Raw genomic sequence first — 18,407 nt, 5'->3', positions numbered from 1 at the left:
TTGTTGATCTATTGCAATCAGTATCAAGTGTTTATAGACAACTGTTAATATAATTAATATAGGTTATAATAATAATATATGTTTACTAATGTTTTATCAGTGTTGTTGAGATGAAAAATTTAAAACTATGTTTTAAATTTTTTATCTCAACAACACTGATCACAATAAATTTTTTATAAAAGATAATATTTTCCATTGTTTTTATAAAAAATAATTGTTTACCATTGTTTAATAAAAATGCATTGTTAATAGGAAATGCAGAGGATGATTTAGTATTAGAAGTAATTATATTGACTGGAACTATTGCAAGTGATGAAGGGTGTGCAACGATGCTTGCCACTTCTGGAATAATTCATAGCCTCATTGAACTACTCAGAGGTAGGAAAGCCTTTTATATTTGAAATAAAATTTGCTTTTTGTTTCTGCACATATAGGCTTATACATTTAGTTTTTTTTTTTTTTTTTCAAAACAATTTTTTTTTAGCCAAGCAAGAAGATGATGAGGTAGTCTTGCAAATTGTATATGTGTTTTATCAGCTGGCATTCCACCAAGCAACTAGAAATGTCATTATCAAAGAAACTCGTATCTTTTCATGAATTTCAATCTTTAGATTTGTTACAATTTGCTTTTCTTTTCTTAAAATTGAAATTTAATAACACTGATTAAATAATATATAATAACAATAATTTGAATGATGGTTTCTTTATTGATCTTGAGAACAGTTTTTACAAATTTTAAGTTTGATAACATAACCAATATTTCATTTCTTTTTGTTTTATGTTTTCGTTTTAATGTTTTTCTATTTTAACATGATTTTTTTTAACTTGATTTTTTTAAAAGAAGCTCCTGCTTATTTGATAGACCTGATGCATGACAAAAATGAAGAAGTTCGAAAAGTATGTGATAACACACTTGACATCATCGCAGTAAGTGTTTTTTTTATTTATATAATTAAAATCAAAGTAAAGTTCTGTTTTTAACCATTTTTTATTTAGCATTTAGGGAAATTTAAAAAAAACTTGTCATTATCTAAATCATTGTTTACTATGCGTAGTTTTATAGCCCAAATATTTTTCTGAGAGTAAAACAAGAATTAATCAAATAAGGCTTGTAGCAAAATAGTTACAATTTTTTTTTTTTTTTTTTTTTTTTTCTTAACTTATAAAAAAAAAAAAAAAAAAAAAAAACTATTTATTGAATAAATATTTTTCAAATATTTTTTTATAATGTTGTTGTATTAGTGAATAAAAACTAGTTTTTCTGATAAGTTGTTAACTTGTTGACAGCAAAAGTTTATGAGCTGAAAACAGTTAAAAAAAAAAGTTATGAGTTAAAAACAGAAATGGTTAATGATGAGTTTAAATGAAATAGGCTTGCTTACTTGTTAAATATGGCTTTTATCAATGAATTTCTACAAATTTTTTGTATAAATTTTAAATTTGAAAAAAAAAAACTTTGCAATGAAGAGCAAGTAGTACTTGCAAGTGGCAAAAGTATGAGGTGGCAAATTTTTACTCAACAAAGCTGCTCAACCATTTAGCATACCAGTAGCAAGACTTTACAGGTCTGTAAATGACACAAGTGAAACAATTAGCAGTGGCTTACATAAGACAACAATAACTTGAATCAGCTCTTGAGTTAGTCTGTTAGATACACTCATCAAGTTATTTGAATGGGACATTGGTAGAACAAATGATATCATCACAGTTACCAAATATTTGCATTATCAAGAGCAATTTTATCTCTTTCCAAATGGTAAATAACCAAGAAAATTACTACATGCTTTTTATCAACAGGTGGAGTCATAATTTGAGCATTAATCCCATTGAATCAAGATGAGTATCAAAGCCATAGGCAATATTTTATCACTCAGAGCTGCTTCTTGCATAGAAGAAGTAGTAAAAAAGCATTTCAACATGCTGCAAAGGAAGCAGGTATCAACAAAATGCTTCATGTCATTTGTAAAATTTTGATGATAATTTTGATGATAAATTTTGATGATCATTTGCTTTGGTGATCAAAGTAAGCAACAAAATATTTAAGACTTGACTTGCTGACTTACTGACTTGCTGACTTGCTGACTTGCTGCTAAATAACCATTAAAATTGGTTGGCAACAATCAAAAAATCAATTATTAAATAGAAATTATACAAATAGAAATTGCATTAATGCTACTAGTAATAGACTAAGCCATACATTTTTTTTTTTAATCAAAAAAACCTCTGCAAAAGATTGGTGGCTAAGTGGTTCAGATGATTTTGCAAACACAAGTTCTATCTTGTTTGCAAACACAAGATCTCTATCCAGATGAATGGAACCTAAGCATTTCAAACAATGGCCCACTTGTGAGTGCTTACCCAGCATGGAAAATAAGAAATCAAAGTCGAGCGGTCAAACTGACCGGCTAATACATAAAATTGACGGTCAATTGTTTTTTTTAGGCAATCAAAGTTTTAACTTTTTTTTTTGGTTTAAATTTTCATCATTGTAATTATTCTGCATGACGAAAATTTGTAAATAAAAAAATAACTTGATACTTTAAATTGAACGAACTCGTATTCCTTATTTGTATTCTATTTTTTGTAAAAATAAAAAATTTACGTTTTTATATTATATCTAAATAATTTAAACTGAATACTAATAATTGCGCAAGTTACAAAAATAATTGCGCAAGTTACAAAAAACAAAGTTTTATGTAACTTAAAAATGTTTTTTTAAAGATACGTTTCATCTAATTCATTATCCAAAGTTTCATCGAAAGACGATTTTAAATCTAAAGACTCGTTTGATGACGATTCAATTAATCAATTAATCAATTAATGTTTTTATAGTTTTTTTTGTTGCTTTTTTTGAATAAATTTTTAGACTTTCTTGTGTAGGCCTTTGCAATGTATCTTCGACCTATAATTCAATGGCAGGATTCACATTAAATTCTTCACTTTTTGTTTCATCAGTGCACACCCGAATTAAATTATTTAGCCATTTTCAGTTAAGCAATTACCTGTGTCAGTTTTAATTCTATCCATAAGAGAAAAAAGACGCTCAACCTTTCCATTCCAAACAGGCAATACGAACAACAGTTCAACAAGAAGTAGAACTGGACAAAAAATCTTTTTTCATAGAATTCGAAAAAATTTGTTACCATACTTAACGGTACTCAGTTTTATCTGGTGCCAAATATTTGACAGTGTAATCAACTAAGTTATGCCAAGCATCTAACATATTATTTACACTCCCAGTGAAGCCAGCATAACGTAACGGCATATTATAAAAGTCATACAATTTTTTGATGTTATCAGCAAATGAATTATTGGTGTTATTTTGAAACCAGCCACCAGTGTTTAGGATTAACATTCCATACATATCATGAACTGTATTTTGTGCTTCCAAACGCTCTTTTGTGGATTCGGCAATTAACGCTACAATCATTGATTTTGAATTCTTAACTAAAGTTAGTGCGTTTGTAAAGTCATGTAGCTCAACATCCTGGAATAAATACTTTCCAGTGTTGTTTGTTACTTTTGACTGTTGGTAAATCATTAAATTCTTTTTTCTTCAAGCAACTTAACTGTTTTTTAGTTTGTTCAATAAATCCAGATGATGCTACGGAATCAATTTCGTTGTTTTGAAAAGATAAAGATAACAACTTTGCTGGCGATAAAACTTCTATGAGTAATGCTAAATAAAGAGGTATTCGTCCATGATTCCACTTCTGATGATACCCTTTCAACTTTGCTTTTTCTGCTTGAGTAAAACTGAAATCTGCAGTCATGTTTTTGAGATATTTCATATATACTCCATATTTGTCTAAGATCATATCAAGTGCTTGAGTTTTATGTGCAATCCATCGTGTTATTTATTATTGCACAAGTATTTTCTTTTGTAAAAAGTTTTTATTGCTATACAACAAAAGTTCTTTATAAAACACTGTTTTATAAAGAACTTTTGTTGTATAAAACACTGTTTTATAAAGAACTTTTGTTGTATAAAACACTGTTTTATAAAGAACTTTTGTTGTATAAAACACTGTTTTATAAAGAACTTTTGTTGTATAAAAAAACGAGCATGTAATAAAGTATATTATTTTATAAAGTATTTTTTATAGACAAAATTGAAAAAAAAGTCCCAATATAATTGATTTTTGGGGCGAATACCTGCAATTTCAATTGAATTACCCTCTTCAAGGGTAGCAACAAGCTTTTCTAATTGTCGTAACTTTTTGGGGGATTTTTTATAAACGTTATACATTTTCAAAATGATGTTATTGACATCATTAAACGCTTTTATTTCTGCAAATTTATCTTTTATCGCTAACTTAAGGCAATGTGCAACACACCAATCAAAAGTTATCCATGGAATTTCTTTCTGAAGTAATACATTTACACTTGTCCTACTTTCTCTATTTACAGCTGCGCCATCATCACCAAAACCAACTAATTTAGTTTCAAAAATTTTTGATACCTTCTGATTCAAGGAAATGACTGATTATATTGAAAACTCCTTCAGATATTCCATATTAAAGATCAGAAATAGATAATAAAGAACACTCAACACTCATCTCGGTCTTTCCTATTGAGTAGGATCGAAACTGATAATAAATATAGCTTTTTTTTTCAATTACAGATACATCTGTTGATGCATCAATTAAAATACTGAAGTAGTTTCGTGAATTTAATTTATTTCTGAGAATATTTGACAAACTCAATCCAAGGTAATCAATAAAAGTTTCACAAGTTATTTTATTTCTATACGTTTGGCCAAACTCTACACCATGATTTCCTTCCAAACATAATATTTTAGGGTATACGCTAAGCGGAAGCTCTTCTTTGGCAATAAAGTATGCTACCTCAAATTTTTTTCTTGTTAAATTTAGATCTTTCGTGGTCACGGTTTTCAGGCCCGATAAAAAATCAGTTTGCCGCATTTCTTTCTGCAGGTTGCTTAATTTATCATTTCGTTCGCTTAGATCCATTCCTTTACTTTTCATTGCTAATTCGTAGGCTCTTTGATGTTGCAAACCATTTGCACGATCAACTGCAGCACTGTGCTGTATCCTACAACTACCTTCATCGCTTCCCCATTCCAGCGTATACCCTTTATAAATATCAATTTGTTTAGCATACTGACAACATACAGTAAATTTTAATGGTGTAACATAATTTCCATTATTTAATATCTCTAGCTAATCATTAGCATTATATTTTGCAAGAGTAGTGTTTGTCCATTTTTGAGCTGTTGTAAGCTGTAATTTTCTACTATTGAGTTTTTTCTTCTTTTTAACAGGTGGTTTTAATTCCGATCCTGCTTGTGTTAAAAATGAAAGTGTTGTTTGTCTCTTATTAGTTGCCTCCATTTTGAAGTGTTGATGTTTGACGATTCTCTTACAATTTAATAATATAAAAAATGTGCTAATTCTCAATTGTTAATTTGAAATTTATTTAAAAATAACTCATTCGTTGCTATGACTTTAGAAATTGCAGGAAAAGGTTACGAGAAAAATTAATTTTAAATGGTAATTAAATAAGAACTTCAATTGTTACCGACGTTGAAAAAGAAAAATGATTGCGCATTTTATATCTCGTTTGTATCATTTTATATCTTTTATTCATTTTCATTTAAAATCATTTTATAAACTGCTAATGTTAATTAATTGATAATAATGTTAATGCCTCTCGCCAGCAGATGCGGAACTAATATTTAATAAAATCATGAAAATCGTTTTATGAAATACTATCGAAATTATTTATGTTACTTAAAACGAAACTTTATATTACAATATATATATTTTTAAGATTTCAATAGTAGAAAAAGAAAGCAATTGCGCATTTGGTAATTTTTAATTTATCTAAATATTAAAGTTAACTTCTCAGTCACTCAGCATCAACCGAACAAAGAGTCTTTAAAGTAGACAACTTGTTCAAAACTCCTCATAAAGAAACAATTTCCTCACCGACCGTGTTGTCAACCCACAGAATGTTTTGACCCAAAATGACATGAACGCAAAGAACCTCGACAATATCAAATACGAACTTACTTTTTTCCAGAGTCTTAACTAATTGAAATCTAAAAAAATTATTTTCATCACAGAGGGGCTTGGTGTGTGGTTCTTAGTTGATAATTTGTAAGTTTTATTGACTACGGATAAATTAAACTAAAAATAAAAAATAAAGGCATTTTTTCATTGCAATTGGAAGCCAAAGGTTATTAGAAAAATAAATAAAATGATACAAAGAAAATATAAATAAAATGTAGGAATAAAAAAAATGTTCTTAGTTAATATTATTAAAACAATAATAAAATAAGAACTTCAATCATTTATGAAAAAAGCAGTTATGGATTTCACCACCAGTAAAATGAAATTAGTCATGATAAGTGAAGCAAAAAAAATTAATAGTTTACATCATTTATAATACTCACTAACAAAGCGATTTTAAAGTATTGTACAAACTATAAAATTATTTTAGAAACTTTTTTCAAAGATTTACATTTTATGAAATTTTGGTGATGCATTTTCAAAGACATCCTGATAATTTGTCAAACGTTATATAACTCTTTTTTTTTTCAACCGGTCAACCTTGACCAGGAAGTATTCGTTTTGAGAGGTCAAAATAACAATTTCAGTCATTTTGGGCGGTCAGTGACCGTTGACCACCCGTTATTTTCCATGCTGGCTTACCTGCTAAATTTGACTTAGTTATGCTTTAGTTGACTAAATTAATGTAAAATTAATTTAAAAGTTTTTGTAGTAATATCTTTGCAGAAGAGCAAATTTTGTTTTTAGAATTTAATATGCTACTTCCTGAAAAAAAAAGTCATAATATTTTATAAGGTCTTAAAAAATAAAAAAATTGTTAAGTATTTTTTCATACATTATCTTGTAGTCAAATTATTTGAGTCAAATCACAATAGTCTTGTTAATAAAAACTGAATTTTCAACTTATGAAAACTGAATCTTCTACTTTATTGTTTACTATTGATCTCCTTCTGTGAACCTTAAATCAAATCCATTGCAAAATTCGCTAAATTTGCCTCGTCACACTCTGTATATCAAATCTAGTATATAATGTGTCACATTCCATATGACAAATTTTTTTTGAAAAAAGCTGCAAGCAACCACCATTTAAGTTGAGCATTACTAGAAAGTAAAAAAAGAGGATTAAAAAAGTGGTTCTACCCTTCCTACCCTTCAAAGCATTGATGTTTGAAAAAAAAACCCTAGATAAATAAAGTTTTTTTTGAGAATGAAGTAGTGGTTGAGTAAATAGATGCACTGTTGCTAAATGATGAGGTAAAATGATGAGATATTATTTTGTTCGGTGAAAAATAAGGTTAAAAAATCTTATATATACAAAAAAAATATCTTATCTAAAAATGAAAAGACATCATTAAAAGAACTAGCTCAAGTATGAAACATTATTCCATTTAAGGACAAATAAAAAATTTACATGGCTAGAGAATAGAGTAAGAAAATGACAAAAATGATAAAAAGAGGCAACTTAACAAATGGTAACTCATTTGCTTACTTAACTTTAGTACAGCTTACTAAATGTGAAATGCTTTGTAATCAATTCGATTATTATTGTTATTTTTAAGTACATCCTTAAGACCACAATGGTCACTAAAGTGAGCTACTTATTTTATTTTTTACTTTTTATTTTTTAAATCTTTTTTACTCTCTCAACCCTCAACTCCGAAACGCTTGAAGTACAAATCTGTTGCATCGAAGTACAAATCTGCTGTATTGAAGTACAAATCTGCTGCATCAAGTTGGAAAAAAAAAAAAAGTTATAGAGCAAGGAAATGGTTGACAGAAGAGTTAAAAAGTTGAAGGTTGTATGAATCAGGTAAACATGAAGATGGGAGAGAGTTCCATAGGGTTGAAGTGCAGAGAAAAAAGTTAGACAAATAAAAGTTTTATAGATCATGCAGGGGCAGATACAGTAAAAGAATGAGACTTTGCTGAATGAAAATTCAAGCAAGAATGAGTTTTAGTTAAAGGAACTAGAGATGATTCTCCTTTGAGCAACGACCATGATAGTATTTATTGAAAAGAGAAGAGAATCTGGTTTTCATGAATTATCAGTGAGTCCATGAGTCTTATAACTATAAGCACTGAATAACTTGCTTTGTTTTGATTAAAATCTGGTTTACTTATCGTAAAGTTGTAAAAATATTATTAGAAACATCTTACTTTTTTAATCGCAAATTTGTATAGTAAAAATATTATTAAAAGCATCTTACTTTTTTAATCGTAGATTTTGTAATTTTACTATATCTTAAACAATCCATATTTAAATTGCCAGTTACAAAGTTTTTTCTTTTTTAGTTTCTTTTGTAGAGTACTAAAAGTTTGAACCCAGAGTAAAAAAATGTCTGCTTTTTTTCTTTTTAGGCTTTTTTCACATTTCATAAAACTTTCTTTTCTTTTTTCGATCATTAGATACTGCCTACCCATATTTTTTGCGAGAAATGTAGAGGATTGTAAATTAAATGAAAAACTATGTTGATATCTAGGATTTTAAATCTTATTAGATTTTGCATTAGTCAGATTCTTTTAAAATTTATAGATTTTCAATGTTTGTTGTATCAATAAAAATTTTGAAATTCTTTTTAAAATTTTTTTGATATTTTTTAATGATAAAATGGTGATACAGATAAACATAAATTATAAATTAAAAATTAAAAAGATCAAGTTAAAATATTTTTTTTTATCAAAGTTTTTGTCCTTTTATGTTGTATATAGAAGTTTTGAGTGTTTTTTTTTACATAGGAGTGTGATCCAGAGTGGAAAGTACGAATTCAAGTTGAAAAGTTTCGTTGGCACAATTCTCAATGGTTACAAATGATTGAATCACAAAATAGTGAAGGACGATATAATCAGAATCCCTACTATGAAATTGATGATGATTATCACCAAGTTGTGATAGATGATTCAGATTTTAATTATCGAAATAGTGAAGATTACAAAAGAAATTCTGACAACATTTCTAGTGATGTTTTAGGAGGTAAAAACTCATATAAAATGGTTCAAGATGCATACAAGATGTCATCTAATGGTTATGATAAAGAACAATATCAACAAATGGTATATAAATAGTGTCTATATATTATTATTATTGTTGTTGTTAATGTATTTATTTGAAACAACATGTGCAATAAAAAAACACTAAAAAAAGAAGCAATTTGATACAATTAAATTTAAAAAAAGCAACTAAAAAAATAACCATTTATAACAGATTATTATTCATATAATCTTAGTATTCTGTTAATCCTTTCAGAATTTCTTTTGAAATGACAAGCTTTTTCTTTAAACTGATCCTGCAGTTATATAATAGTGTCAAAGGTTGGAAGCCTTAGTTCTTAAAACATTCGAGTTAAACTGCAATACTTTTCATATCCAAAAAACATCACTGCTCATTGGTTATAGCTGTATTAATGGCATCATATTTTCTAATGTTCAAGCTGTTCCACAAGGAAGCATTGTATAAGCATTACCGGTTTAAAAACATGTTAAAGCTCATTATTAATATATTTATTTAAGTATTTATATTTTTTATCTCTTTTTTTATATATGATTTTGGTTAGCACCACTTTACTCTATCACCTTTGTTCTATATCGCTCTCCTTAATCCTAAAAGCACCCTTTTTGGCGTTATTTCTGACTAAATTGATCAAGTCTTTTCTCTTTATTTTTCTCCCAATATTGTTGTTGTTGGTGACTTCAATGCTCATCACTCTGAATGGCTTGGTAATAGTGCTTGTAACTGCAGATTTTAAGGCCCGCAACATTTGCCCTTCTCAATCTCTAATAAAAATAGTCTATTTTCAAACTTGCTTTTCAGACAATCCAAGTCATTTACCTTTACTACTTGACTTATATCTTGTTTCTGATCCAAGCTCTGATCATTTTATGCACATTTTTCCAAGGTTCTGATCAAGGTATGCTCTCTCTGTTATCTTGTTCTTCTTCATCATCAAAATCCCTCTATTATTGTACCCTATACAACTACCTTACACTGACTGGAGCTCTTTCCATGATTTTCTTTGTGATGGCTTCCTGCTTACATTTTGCTAATATTTTGTCTTCCTGCTTACATAAGTGCTTCTTATATAACTTCTGGGAATTAGGCTGGAATTTAATCTTTTATTCCCTTTCAACAATTTCAAGTAAAGTCTTCTTCTCGGTGGTTTTCCTCTAATTGCTCTGCTGCGATTTCCAATCACAACCATTACTTCCATTATTTATCTATTACCAAAACAATTTTTTAGAAAACAGACTTTTATTTACTATTGCTAGAGACCATTGTGAAAAGGTACTATCTAACACCGAAGCCCACTATTCTCAGGTCACCCAATCTTGTATTTCATCTCAGAAATTAGGCTCCAGAGACTTCTGGATAATCTTAAACAGTGTCTATAATGAGCGCAAATATGTTATTCAACCTCTTTTGCATGGTTTAGATTTTGTTACCTCACCTAAAGACAAAGCTGAATTGTTTGCTAAGAACTTTTCATCAATCTTATTTGATGAAAAGTTCTTAAAATGTCAAGCAAACCTGTTTGTTGGGTATATCAGGTAGGATGTGATTAGTGGAATCTCTTGATTCTACTAATCACATCCTACCTGATATACCCAACAAACAGGTTTGCTTGACATTTATATCATTCCAGCTTCTGTATCTTAAGGATGCTTAGACTCTTCTTGAGCTTGTGGTCCAGAAAACATACCTGTTAAAGTCTTAAAGAATTTTTCTCAGGAGCTGTCATCTAAACTTTCTAAACTATTTAACAAGTGCTTATCAAAGTCTTGTTTTCCGGCCTGCATCAGTTTCCTACATCCCCACTTTCAAAAAAAAAATTTTTTTAAACATCTTTATTTTTACTTTTTTTTTTTTCTTAACTCTTCTCTTCCAACAAGGCTGCAAGCAACCACTTCCAACAAGGCTGCAAGCAACCACTTCCAACAAAGCTGCAAGCAACCACTTCCAACAAGGCTGCAAGCAACCACTTCCAACAAGGCTGCAAGCAACCACTATTTAGAGTTGGAATTTACTGGAAGAGAAAAGATGAAGATTGTAGAGCAAGATAACGATTTACAGATGACTTAAAAGATTGCAAATTATATGAATCAGGAAAGCAAGATGAAGGAAGCGAATTCCAATGAACTGATGTTTGAGGAAAAAAACTCGAGGAATAAGAGATTTTGGAGCACTTAGGAACAGTTATAAAAAAAAAGTGAGACTTAATTGAATGACGAGTAACATGAGAATGAATTTTAGTAGATAGCACAAGAGATGCTAGCTCTTTAGAGCAGTGCCCATTATAGTATTTTTAGAAAAGAGAAAGAGAAGCAACATTACGAAGATGTAATAATGGTTGGAGGTTGGCTGCAAGAGTAAGTCCAACTATGTTTACAATGCGTTTTTGCACCTTGTACTACCATCTACCATCTCATTTTTTATTTTTCTCATTCATTAGTCTTTTTACTATCATAAGCAAGGCTTTTGAGTCTTTAATTAACAATCTTTTATCTTGAATTTAATAACTTACTTTCTGATCATTATTATGGATTCCAATCTTTTCATTCTACTGCTGATTTCTTAATGGTAATAACAGATAGGTTTAATTGTGTATTCGATAGATGTGGAGATAATAAGGCTGTTATTTTCGACATTTCTATTGCCTTTGATAAGGTTTGACATGCTGGTCTTCTCCATATGCTCTCCTCTAATGGTGTATCATGTAACATCTTTAAGATTATTGAATTTTTCCTTATCAATTGTTGTATTAAAGTTGTCCTCAATGGACAGCACTCTTCTTCATTTCCTGTAACTTCAGAGGTTCCTTAAGGTTCTATCTTTGGCCCTATACTTTTTTCAATTTACATTAATAATCTCCCAGATGTTCCCACATTTAAAACGGCATTGTTTGCTAACGATTTTACCATTTATTCTTGTCTTAATAAGAAACCAACATTCTCTGGTTGCTTGGAGGCATTGACATTGAAAGTATTTCACTTCTGCAACAACATGGATCTCTTAGTGGCTGGTGGACTTTAACTCAGATAAAACCTCTAGGAATAACTCTTCCAATCTTTCTTGGAAATCATTTATCAAATCCATTTCAAAGTTAGCTTCTCCTACGGTTGCATCTCTTTATTTTGCGCACCACTTTCTTACTCTAAATTCTATTGTTTATCTCTATGAATCTCGAATCTGCCTTTTTATGGAATAGGGTTGCTATATCTATAGCAGGTCTTTGAATGACTCCCTTTCTCTTTTAGACAAGGTGCAAAAATGCATTATAAACATTGTTGGACCTGTACTTGCAGCCAACCTTCAACCATTGTCACATTTTCATAATGTTGCTTCTCTTTTAATTTCTATAAATACTATAATTGGTTCTGCTCTAAAGAGCTACTGTCTTTTGTGCCATCTACTAAAATTCATTCTTACGTCATTCGATTAGGTCCTATACTTTTTTTTTTCATTCTGATTCACTCCAACAAAACTGCAAACAACCACTATTAAGTTGGGAGTTACTAGAAAAAAAAGATTAGAGTTTTGGAGCAAGGAAATAGGTGACAAAAGGAAAAGCCATATGTTGTATGAGTCAAGAAAACATGGAGGGAAAAAAATGCAACTTTCTGATGATGGGAAAGAGGCTCAAGCTTAGCAGAGCAGACCCAGCTGAGTTTACAATACGGTTTTTGACTGTCTAGAAGAGAAAAAATATCATTAGAAGAATCAGCCCAAATATTACAACAGTATTCCATAAAGGGACAAACAAGAGATTTGCAGAGGTTGAGAATTGAATCAGGAGTAAGAAATTGGCAAGCACGCTAAAGAGAAGTAACTAATCAATTGTTTATATGGTTTTCATCAAAGGTCATGAAAGAAACTTTCATATTCGAATACATTCCTAGATACATCATATGAAGCAAGCCTTTGAAGAAGGTTAGCATGCCAAACTTTTTCAAAAGCTTTAGATATGTCAAGAGCAATAGCTCCAGTTTCTCCGTCTCCATCTAATGCACAATAAAACTTTGATTGTGCATTAGGTGGAGAAATGTGTTGATTGTCTGACAGTAAGTTGTTTGACTCAAGATGGGATGTGAGAAATTTGTTGATCAAATACTCAAAGACCTTGCTAATAACAGAAAGAAACTGATCGGACAATAATTGAAGGAGTCAGAATGTTCGCCGAAGTTTTTAAAAATTAGAACAACAAATGTCATTTTCCAGCAGGCAGAAAAACATGGCTCAGTCAAGCACTTATTAAATAGTTTAGAGAGTATTGAAAAGAGGAGATGTTTTCAGACCAACAGGAATGTTGTCTTGACCACAAGCTGTAGAAGAGTTTAATTGAGGTATGTCTTTAGCATTGGAAGCTGGAGTGATTTGTTTAACAATGAGTTAACTTGTTTAATTGCAAAAGAAAGAAAAGAATGGTTATGAATGAATATGAATAAATGGCTACGATTCAAAAGTCGAATCAGAAAATAGTTCTTGCAAATAGCTCTGCCTTATCTTTTGAAGAGGTAATAAAATCAGTCCCATAAATAAGAGATGGAATGTTAAACCTACTCTTGTTGATGACGCTGTTAAAGATTTTGCAAAAATCTCTAGAGCCTAACTTATAAGGTAAGATAAAAGATTTAGTGAACTAAGAAAAATGAAGCTTAACATCAGACAGCACCTTTTTACATCAATTTCTTGCAATAATAAATAGCTGTTTGAGAGAGTTAGTTCTTGTGTAAAAATGATTATGATTATAAACAGCATCTGCATAAAAAGGTGGTAACCATGGGGTAGAATGAGACTTTTTTGGTTTGATTAGAAGGAATAAAAGTTTCATAGGGTACCCGTTTAGTAGCTGAGAGAGAAAAGGCATTAGCCCAGTTAGTTTTAGGGTATTAGTAAGTAGTGCGATGAGAGTCTGAAAAGGAAGTATGAGATAAAAGATTTAAAGAGATCATTTCATGATCGGAACCTAAGGGAGAAAAAGGAGAAACTAAAAACAAGCTAGGATTAGAGACTAGACATAAATCAAGAAGTGAAGGTAAATGATAAGGGTTGTCAGGAAAACAAATCACAAAGTTAACTCATGTTAATCTTAGTAAGAGATTAAGAAATGCTGAAGTTAATGATTTTAGTGCCAGCAGGATCAGTGGCGTTAGAGCCAAATTATTCAGTGAGATAAGCATTAAAGTCACCAATAACAACAATATTGGCAGAGAAGTAAAAGAGAAAGGTGATAGAGTGAATAGGTGTTAAGCGGAAGCACATAAAAAAATGGTCAAAGGATGCGAACTTGATTTCACAACAAATAGGTGAATTGATGCTTATGTATACCCCAAGCCAAGCATGTGGCTATTGGAGTCTTTGATTGAAGAATTTTAGCTGGATGCAGTTAAGATCTTCCCAAGATTTGTATTATTATTGAGACACTATCTCTAAACTTTACTAAACCAAGAGCCTCAAGGCATGGGATTTTAAAGTTAGAGTTTGTTTCTCCTAGTCTTTGCATAAAAAAGCACACTCTACAGGACAGTAGAGCATGGTGCAGGTATTACTTGGTTAATATACATGATTCCAGTAACATGGTGATTGTGATGATTCTAAGCTTGACTTGACCTGGAGTAGTTAAAAGAAGTTACTTTCTGCAAACAGTACCTTAAAACATCAGGCATGATATTTTGGAAATGTATTTGGAAAACACTACGTCTAACAAAATACAAGAGATTAAGGTGAGCATAGGTTTTATAGATTGATTAACTAGTTAGTTAATGGGCTCACACTGCATCAAAGATTTAAATAGAACACAAGCATACATAAAGTAACTTACAGGTAAATGAACAACGTGCCAGAGGTTTGGACAAGAACACAAAAGAGGTTCAGACAAGAACACAAACATGCAGATAGCAATATATTGGTAAGTCAACACCCCACTGGATGTTTAGACAGAACACAAACATACATATGAAGTAAATTACATGTTAGCTAAAACAGTATCTAAGGCATCTCTAACTATATAAAACACTCACAAAAATAAAGTTACTGTGACTGCTCCTAAGTGCTCCAAAAAATTTTATGTGTCTAAATTATTTTCAGAAAAATCAGTTTTTTGGAATTCTCTACTTTCTTGTTTTCCTGATTCATATAATTTGCAACTTTTTAAATCTTTTAAGTCATCTTTTCTCTCGCAAACTGGAATTTTAAAATAAGGCTGAAAGTAACCACTATTAGAGTTGGAAGTTACTGGAAGAAAAAAGATTATGTTTATAAAACAAGATAACTGTTAAAAGATGACTTTAAAATTACAAATTATATGAATCAGGAAAACAAGATGCAGGTAGCAAGCTCCAAAAAACAAAAAGAAAAATAGACAAAAGATAATTTTTTTCACATAGGAACAGTAACAGAAAAGGGATGAGACTTAATTGAATGACAAGTAACACAAGAATTATTTTAGTAGATGGCACAAGAGATGCTAGCTCTTTAATGCAGCGCCCATCAGAGTAAATTAGAAAATAGAAAAGCAACATTACAATGATGTGGCAATGGTTGAAGTTGGCTACAAGAGTATGCGTTTTTGTACCTTTTCTGATAGAGAAAGGGCATTATTCGAAGATCTGCCCCAGGCAACAGTATTCCATAGAAGGACAGATTTGAGATTTATAGAGGTAAGAATAGAATCCTGAGTTAAAAAGTGGTAAGCACGATAAAGAGATGTAACTTTAGCATATGCTGATTTTGCATACGATTTGATATATGGTTTCCAAGAAAGATCAGTAGTAAAAGTAAATTCTAAATACAAAGGATCTAAAAGAAATGATACTCAATGAGTAAATTACTGTTCATAAACTTAGAAAGATCTAGATTTTGTGATGACGATTAGCTAAACAAAATTTATCTTATGTCTTAAAAAAAATTTATCTTTTAGTTAAAGTTTTTGAGTTTTATCTGAGTTAAAGTTCACTATCCACTGAGAACCTTATGCTGTAACAGAAGTAAGATCTTTTTCAAATGCCCATATTAGTAATTAGATTCAAAATGAGAGATAAATTATTTGTTAATTGAAGACTCGACCTTGCTTATGATAGTAAGAAGACTAATGGGAAAGTAGTTAAATGAGTCAGAGCGCTCTTAAAAATTTTTTAGAATTGGGATAGCAGATGCCACACTCCAGCAGGCTAGATAACAAGGCTCTGATAAGTACTTGTTAAAATTTAAAAGCATAGACGACGGCTCCGGACTTTTGCAAGACTATAACAAGTTTGTTGTCCGGACCTCAAGTTGTAGAGAAGTCTCAAGAGAATATAACATTAAATACAAAAGCTGGATTGATACTGGATCAACCTGTCTGTCAACTATTTCAGGTAGGATGTAATTAGTTCTTAGCAAATAATTCAGCTTTGTCTTTATGTGAGGTAACAAAATCTGAACCATGCAAAAGAGGTGGAATAACATATTTGTTCTTACTATAAACACTGTTCAAGGTTCTTCAGACGTCTCAAGAGCCTAATTTTTGAGATAAAATACGATATTTTGTGACCTAAAAATAGTTGGCTTCGGCATTAAACAAAATCTTTTTACAATGGTTGCAAGCAAGAGTAAACAGACGTCTGTTTTCTGAAGAATTGTATTGGCCTTACATATAAAAGTAATAGTTACGATTGGAATTTGCAGTAACACAATGAGAGAAAAACCACGGAAAAGAGTGAGATTTGACTTATAATAGGCGAGTGGAATTTAAAAAAATTCTATGCAAGCCTAACTCCAAGAAGTTAAATACGAGACAAGTTTTTCAGCAGGACAAAGAAAGATTTCTACCCGAGGGCCATCAGTAAGTAAATCACGGAAAAGTTCTCAGTCAGCTTTCAGGTAGTTGTAGGATTTAGAATGAAAGGGGGATTCTGATGATGAAGAAGAATGAGATAATAGTTTTAGAGAGATCAAATTGTTATCAGAAGCACATAAGGGTGATTGTGGAGAAACTGAGCGCTGACTTGGATCAGAAACAAATTGAGAATTGAGGGCCTTAACAATTTGTATAAAGGTTATACGTTCCAATAATTATTAATAGATTAATAAATTGAGTTAGCATTCTGATTTATTATTTTCCCGTAATATTTGTAAAATAAGTATATATTTCAGATTTATTGCTTATAGAATTTTGATACTCGTTCAATTACATCTGGAAATCGGCAACTGGGAAGTAATGCTCAATCTATGTATGGTGGCATACCTCAGTACAACATTCAGCAATTATACGACTCTCAATATGGACAACAGTTCGAAGACTATATTAGTGATGACGGGTACGACGAGGTTGATATAGACTATCCGATTCCGAATAATGGGCGCAATGATCTCTTTCGAGATAATAAAGAAATTTTGAAAAGGCCAGCTTCTTCACTAGGATATTCACAAGGATCTTTATAAATTTATTGTTATAGAATTGAAGATGATAAAATATAATATTGCACATATATATATATATATATATATATATATATATATATATATATATATATATATATATATATATATATATATATATATATATATATATATGTATATATATATGTATATATATATATATATATATATATATATATATATATATATATATATATATATATATATATGTATATATGTATATGTATATATATATATATATATATATATATATTTATCGTGTATAGTAAAAATATATATATATTGTATATAGTAGTAATATAATAATATCAAAATATCTCTTAATTTCTATCTTCTCACATTTTCATTAATAATTAATTAAGCATTGAAAAATATTCAGTTTATGAATTTACAAACAGTAAAAATCCTTATTTTATAAAAAGTTTATTTTTTTTTGTGTTTTGATATTTCAAGTGTGTAAGTTAAATTTTGTAATTACTTTTAGAAAATTGAATAAATCATGCAATAACAAGAAATTTCTGAAAATTTTATAACTGATTAATTTAAAAAACTGGGACATGTTACTGTGACGCGTGAGCTATGATCTGTGAATTGTGACAGTTCCAAACAGTAGCGGATCTCCTATTAGGATAAGTAGGCTGAAGTCTAGGGCCCCCATTTGAAAGATTCCCAGCACCAAACTGCAATTTAATGTCTGCCTGCGCTGTGCCAAGGAATAGGATAATAAAAAATAATCCAAAATAACTACAAATGAAAATATTTTAGACAAAACGTACTTTACATATAACTGCAAGCAGTGCAATTTGGGTGCAAAAAATTCAGAAAAGAGTAGCGAAACAAAAACGAGGCGTAAAAATAAATAAGACTAAAGATGTCTTGGTTGATTTAGTATTAATATTCGGAAATATAAATTATATAAATGCGAAATAATTTTTAACGCTAAAATTTACTTTTAAGCGATC

At 30.0% G+C, this 18,407-nt stretch overlaps 1 protein-coding gene across 2 annotated transcripts in view; it reads left to right on the top strand.

Annotated features, from left to right (window-relative positions):
• Window positions 1-17,488, top strand: part of LOC100206716 (kinesin-associated protein 3) — a 40,992-nt gene extending 23,504 nt beyond the window's left edge. For both annotated transcript variants that reach the window (XM_065791846.1, XM_065791847.1), the window contains exons 9-13: window positions 253-378; window positions 485-583; window positions 842-927; window positions 8,772-9,086; window positions 17,176-17,488. In XM_065791846.1, coding sequence (XP_065647918.1) covers window positions 253-378; window positions 485-583; window positions 842-927; window positions 8,772-9,086; window positions 17,176-17,448 — 899 coding nt within the window. In that variant the 3' untranslated portion in view covers window positions 17,449-17,488. The remainder of the gene's footprint in view (window positions 1-252; window positions 379-484; window positions 584-841; window positions 928-8,771; window positions 9,087-17,175) is intronic.
• Window positions 17,489-18,407: the final 919 nt, after the last annotated feature.

Source organism: Hydra vulgaris, chromosome 02 (genome assembly GCF_038396675.1).
Source record: "Hydra vulgaris chromosome 02, alternate assembly HydraT2T_AEP".
Lineage (NCBI taxonomy): Eukaryota > Metazoa > Cnidaria > Hydrozoa > Anthoathecata > Hydridae > Hydra > Hydra vulgaris.
Note: the sequence above shows the minus strand (reverse complement) of the source record. Positions and strands in the feature narration are given on the sequence as shown.